Source organism: Vigna unguiculata, chromosome 7 (assembly GCF_004118075.2).
Source record: "Vigna unguiculata cultivar IT97K-499-35 chromosome 7, ASM411807v1, whole genome shotgun sequence".
Lineage (NCBI taxonomy): Eukaryota > Viridiplantae > Streptophyta > Magnoliopsida > Fabales > Fabaceae > Vigna > Vigna unguiculata.
This window is the reverse complement of record NC_040285.1, coordinates 20,977,645-20,984,298: the sequence shown is the minus strand read 5'-3', so window position 1 is coordinate 20,984,298 and position 6,654 is coordinate 20,977,645. Positions and strand designations below refer to the sequence as shown.

The 6,654-nt window shown below is 47.2% G+C and overlaps 1 protein-coding gene across 1 annotated transcript; it reads right to left on the bottom strand.

Annotated features, from left to right (window-relative positions):
* Positions 1–5,293: 5,293 nt before the first annotated feature.
* Positions 5,294–6,154, bottom strand: LOC114191282. The gene is made up of 2 exons (XM_028080453.1): positions 5,989–6,154; positions 5,294–5,907 (listed from the first exon to the last, which is right to left on the bottom strand). The coding sequence occupies exons 1-2, from the start codon at positions 6,152–6,154 to the stop codon at positions 5,294–5,296; spliced, it is 780 nt and encodes a 259-aa protein (XP_027936254.1).
* Positions 6,155–6,654: the final 500 nt, after the last annotated feature.

Sequence of the window (6,654 nt, the reverse complement as noted above, 5' to 3'; positions counted from 1 at the left end):
ATATCCATTTCCTACCCGTTGCAGATTTTATCCGCGGATACCCGCGGGTACGGATTTTTTTGACATCCCTACTCACATCTGCTCACATCAACATCGTTGATGATCATCGCAATAGAGAAGACCACACAACAAGCAAGTAAAAGGGTAAGCTAGTATAAAGGAATATCATATTATAACAATTCACAGATAGTTTCAAGCCAAGCATAAATAACAAGCATCACACCAGAGCTATCAAAAATATAGAGACTCCAAGACTTGACTATCCGAATACGTGGCTGAGGCACCACCACGTGGCAGTGAAGTTATGTCCTGGCAATGAGGCGTCACCGCGAGGCCATCACGGAATTATACCCTTACAGGAGGTACCACCACGTGGCCTTCATGGAATTACGCCCTGGCCTTGAGGCACCACCACGACCTCCCGTGGAATTACATCCTTTTGTCGAGGCACCACCAGGAGCTCCCATTAAGAGGGTCCATGGAATTACGTCCAACAGATGAGGTGCCGCCAAGATCTCTCACTACAAGAGTCATGGGATTATGCCCTACCACACTTAGTTCATGTTTCGCCAACCAATCAGAAAGTTCTCTCAAATACTAACATCATGTATAAACAACCAATCATACAATTCATGCTTTCCAATTCATACCCAGCAAAATAACATGCCATTTCCATCTCAAACTCCTATATAAATCATGACATCATCACGTGACCCCTTCTAGTAAAGCATCTGGGTTAGACAAACAAGTCACACATCAGTGAGCCATTCCACAATAACATCCAAACTTACCTGCTGCCTTTCTCAAGCAAGCAGGGCTCGCTCAGCCGAGTGGGATCCTCTCGCTCAGGCGAGTCCCATCTCACCTAGGCGAGGGCGCGACTAGGGAACAATGACCTCTGCGGGGTCTCGCTCAGGCGAGCCCCTTCTTGCCTAAGCGAGATTGCACCTCGCTCAAAAATGAAGCAAGGTCGCCTGGACGACCGTTCGTGCAGGAAACTTGGGCGAGCCTCTGTCAGTCTCGCCTAGGCGAGGCATGCTCGCTTGGGCGAGAAAACCAGTGCCTGCCACTATTCTTTTGAGTGATAGTCACCCACACAATCCAACAGGCATTTTCAACCGATTATATTCACACACAAGCCGTTCAATCATCATATACTCATCAAACAAGCAGATTCTACCGAAAATATGGTAAGGTCTAGCTTCCCTTACCTGGATATAGCTAAAAAGGGGACTTCCGACACTCAACAGCCGAGCACAACAGAACTAAGAGTAGATTCAGGAGCTGAAAATGGGAAACTGCAGAACATAAAGTTGTCACTACGAATCTTCGTTGGCTCAGAAAAAAACCAGCTTGGAAAAGGCGAAGATGAGCTAAGAGTACTTACGTGGAATAGAGGAATAGAAGAGATCGATTAACTAGCTTGGAATGGGTTGACGGCAAAACCCTAGCAGAATGTTGAGGCTGCTCACGGAGGCAAGAAGTGTATTGTTTCTGAAAGTGAAGGAAAATTGGGACTGTTAGGGCAGATTAGGGTATGTTTTCACTCTTTAGGCCAGCCTTTAGGCCCATTAGGTTAAGGGTAGCCTTTAAAATACTAAGGCAGAAAACTGGGCCTTACATTCTCCCCAACAACAAAAAAAATTTCGTCCTCGAAAATACAGACTTACCAGGGAAACAGATGCGGATGTGACTTTCTCATATCCTTCTCCAATTCCCAAGTCGAGTCGCCTGTTCTCCGATCCCAGATGACTTTGACCAGGCTGACTGTTTTTCCTCTACGTTCCTCAACTTTGCTACCCTCTAAAGCCACTGGTGGTACTTCCACTGTGAGACCCTCCCGGATCTGTACATCCTCTACTTCTAGCACATGAGAGGGATCAAAGACATATTTTCTCAACTGTGACACGTGGAACAGCGGGTGAAGATTTGCCAACTGAGGGGGCAAGGCTATCTCATAAGCCATCGGCCCAATCCTCCTCGAGATCTGATAGGGGCCAAGGAACTTAGGAGAAAGCTTTCTTGAACGGAGAGCCCTTTCCACACCAGTAGTTCAGGTCACCCTCAAGAACACGTGATCTCCAACCTCGAATTCCAAGGGCCTCCTCCTACGGTCTACATAAGCCTTTTGTCTGCTCTGTGAAGCCTGCATCCTATTCCTCACCAACCTCACCTTCTCGGTGGTCTATTCCAACAATTCTGGCCCAACTAACGCTGCCTCCCCATCCTGATACCAACACAAGGGAGTCTTGCACCTCCGACCATAAAGAGCCTCATATGGTGCCATCCCAATGCTTGCATGGAAACTATTATTATAGGTGAACTCAACCAATGGTAACATTTCATCCCAAACACCCAAGTGATCCAGTATGCATGTCCATAGTAAATCCTCCAGTGATTGGATCGTCCTCTTAGACTGACCATCTGTCTGCGGATGATAGGCGGAACTCATCGTAAGCTTGCTTCCCAGAGCACCCTGCAAGGTTTGCCAAAACCGTGATGTGAACCGTGGATCTCTGTCTGATACAATGCTCGAAGGCACCCCATGTAACCTCACAATCTCCTTGATGTACAACTGAGCCAGCTTAGCTACAGACATCCTCAAGTTCATCGCCAAGAAATGTGCACTCTTGGTCAGTCGGTCCACTATGACCCATATGGTGTCATGCCCTCTAAAAGTTCGTGGCAAATGGGTAACAAAATCCATCGAGATGCTATCCCATTTCCACACTGGTATCTCCAAGGGCTGCATAATCCCACCGGGTCTCTGATGCTCCACCTTTGCCTTTTGACAGGTCAGACAGGCAGACACGAAATTTGCCACATCCTTCTTCATCCCTTGCCACCAAAAAACTTCCTTGAGGTCTTGATACATCTTAGTCATGCCCGGATGCAAGCTAAGACGACTCTTGTGTCCTTCCTCAAGGATTACCTTTTTCACCTCGACGTCATCAGGCATACACACTCTGCCCTGGAACCTGAGTATTCCATCACTACCCAGAGCATAATCCTTCGCTTCATCTGACCCAAGTTGTTCCCTCATCCTGTTCAGGCTGGCGTCCACCAACTGTCTCTCTCGGACTGAATCTAGAAAGTCATTAGATATAGTCAAGGTACTACATCTAATGAACTCTGATTCCAGTTCCACATGTAGTTTCATATCTCTGAACTGCTCTAGTAGTTCCACCTCCATTATCATAAGATGAGTGGCGTGCACTGTCTTCCTACTCAAGGCGTCTGTTACCACATTTGCCTTCCCCGGATGATACAAAAGTTCAAAATCATAATCCTTTAAGAATTCCATCTATCTCCTTTGCCTCATATTTAACTCCTTCTGGTTAAATAGATACTTGAGGCTCTTGTGATCACTGAATACACAGAACTGGGCACCGTAGAGGTAGTGCCTCCAGATCTTCAAGGCAAACACAATAGCCGCCAACTCCAAGTCATGAGTGGGATAGTTTTTCTCATGCACCTTAAGTTGTCTCGAAGCGTAGGTCACTACCTTCTTCTCCTGCATCAACACACAGCCTAACCCTAGATGAGAGGCATCACAGAAAACTTCAAAGGGTTTTCCAACATTTGGGATAACCAATATCGGGGCGTTCGTCAAACGTCGCTTCAGCTCTTGGAAACTTTCCTCACACTTATCCGTCCAAGTGAAGGGTTGGTCTTTTCGAGTAAGCTGGGTTAGGGACGCCACTATCTTGGAGAATCCCTCTATGAACCTCCTATAGTAGCCGGCTAAACCCACAAAACTCATGATTTTAGTTGTTGACTTGGGACTTCCCCACTTAACCACCGCGTCGACTTTTGCCGGGTCTACTGCAATGCCGTGTGCAGATATCACATGGCCTAAGAATTGTACCTCATCTATCCAGAATTCACACTTGGACAGTTTAGCATATAGTCGCTTCTCCCTCAGGATACCAAGCACTAGCCTCAGGTGCTCGACATGCTCTTCCTGAGTCCTGGAATAGATAAGGATGTCGTCTATGAAGACTACGACAAACTTATCCAAGAATGGCCTGAAAATTATGTTCATATAGTCCATGAACACCGCCGGAGCATTGGTCACACCAAAAGGCATAACCACATACTCGTAGTGTCCATACCGGGACCTGAAGGCCGTCTTCTGCACATCATCCGCCTTCACCAGAATCTGATGATATCCCGACCGCAAGTCAATCTTTAATAAACACCAAGGATCCATGCAACTGATCCATCAAGTCATCTATTCTTGGGAGAGGATACTTGTTCTTGATGGTCATCTTGTTCAACTGCCTGTAGTCTACACATAGCCGTGAACTCCCATCCTTCTTCTTCACCAGCAGTACTAGTGCTCCCCAAGGTAAGGTACTGAGTCGAATAAACTGTTTCCCTAGTAAATCCTCTATCTGTTTCTTGAGTTCCACCAACTCTGCCGGAGCCATGCGATATGGAGCCATCGACATTGGCCCGGTTCCAAGCACTAAATCAATCGAGAACTCCACTTCTCTACTAGGGGGTAATCCCGGTACTTCCTCTGGGAACACGTCTTCAAATTTTTGTACTACCGGTATAACCGACTTCACCTCCTCACCCTCCACCTCCAGGTGTGTAAAGATCAGGAAACACTGAGCACCGCCATGTAGCTCCTTCATAACCCCGTGAGACGATAACAACTCAGGCTCCTCTGAGTTGAGAAATAACAGCCTCTTCTCTCGGCAGTCTATAAGGATACGATTGGCAGAGAGCCAATCCATTCCTAGGATCACTTTCAACTCCTGTAGAGGTAGGCAGATCAGATTCACTTTGTACCTGCGTCCTTCTACCTCCACTGGACACCTAGCACACAAGGACAATGTCCTGACCAAACCCGATGCCGAAGTAGATACCACAAGGTCACATTGCAATTCACAAATCGACAGACCCAACCTTTGCACACAAGTTTCAGACACAAAAAAGTGTGTCGCTCTAGAGTCAAAAAGCATGCAGGTTTACCAACAATCACACAACTACCCATGACAAGGCTACCTAAGCCTGTTGCCTCCGCTCCAATCATAGCGTACACTATGCCCGATGCTTGAGGCCTGTTGCCTCCCCTCCTTTGCTGATTCTGGACTAGGGCTGGAACTGGAGTACGCGTCGTTGTCCTCACGAGGGTGGGGCAATCTCTGCCGAAGTGACCTTCCTTGCCACAATTGTTGCGCCTCTTGAAGCCTGCGAGTTGAGGGCAAACATTCCTCTTGTGCGGTCTCCCACACTGATAGCATTGAATCCTACCCTGTTGAGAAGAGGATTCCCTAGACCCCTAAGACTCGGAATGAGGCCTAGTATAGGGTTTCCTCCTCTCCTCGTGCCTATGCCTGGACCCAGATGGTCCTTCCACTCTCTGCTGGTGTGAGTGTTGAGTTTCCACTTCCACTTTCATCTTCTCCATAACCCTAGCCTTCTCCACCAAGGCTGCAAAGTCCTTGATGGATAGTGGGGCCACCATCAGCCGAAGATCTCCATGGAGACCGTTCTCAAATTTCCTGCATCGCCACTCTTCATCTAGTGGCATGGTGTAGAAACGACTAAGATGCTTAAACTTTTCCGCATACTCAACCACATATTTGCTTCCTTGAGTCAACTGCAAAAACTCTACCTCTTTAGCATATTTGACGTTGTCGGGGAAGTACTCAGAGAGAAACATTCTCCTAAAGACCTCCCAAGTAACTGGTTCCTGCCTCTCTTCCATGATGGACTTCATATTGATCCACCAGTGCTCAGCCTCCCCTATGAGCATGTATACCGCGAAGGCCAACCTACTCTCCTCGGGGCACATCTTAGCATCAAAAATCCTCTCAATGTCCTTCAACCACTGATCTGCGACATCTGGACTGGTCTTCCCATTAAACTTAGTCGGATGATGCTTCAGAAAGTCTTCCAAACTCCATTCTCGATGGAGAGGTCTCGGTTCAAGACCGTGGACAGGGGCAGTGGTCCTGTTTTCCTCCAACTAACGGAGGGCCTCCATGTGTTGACGATGAGCGTCCTTAGCAGCCACCCTAGCAGCTTCCATCTGCTGCATAACCAGTTGCTGCTGCTCAATTGAGGCTGCCTGTCGCTGCATTGATGCTTCATGTTGTTGCATCATTGCAATACTCTGTTGTGCCATAGCATTCACCATCGCTTTATAGCCCTGGCGATGTCTGGTGCATCACCCTGAGAAGGCTGAGAGTTCCTACGCTGAGGTGCCATGTCACTGGCACACAGGAAAAACAAGAGTTAGACTTGATTAGCTGAGAGCTTAGCTAGCAACACAAAAGTTACAACGATAGTTAAGCAGGCACACTAGACCATAGATCCTAAGGGTCGACCGCTCTGATACCATAAATGTAACGTCCCAAAAACTGGATAACCTCAAATTAAATAAAACATCACATACATGAATATTCAGAGAGTACGGGGGTTATGGTATAAGAGTATTCCATACGTCAGATATACCCAGATTACAAAGATAGGGCTCCACACGGCCCAAACAGAAATACACTAAAAGAAACAAGTAATTAAACTAGGTCTTGTTCGAAAACGAGAAGCATGACTAATAAAATCCTTCATTGTTGGGCCCCACAATGGCCCAACACCCATTAAATCCATCAAGCTGCAGCATCCCTACCATCATTACCA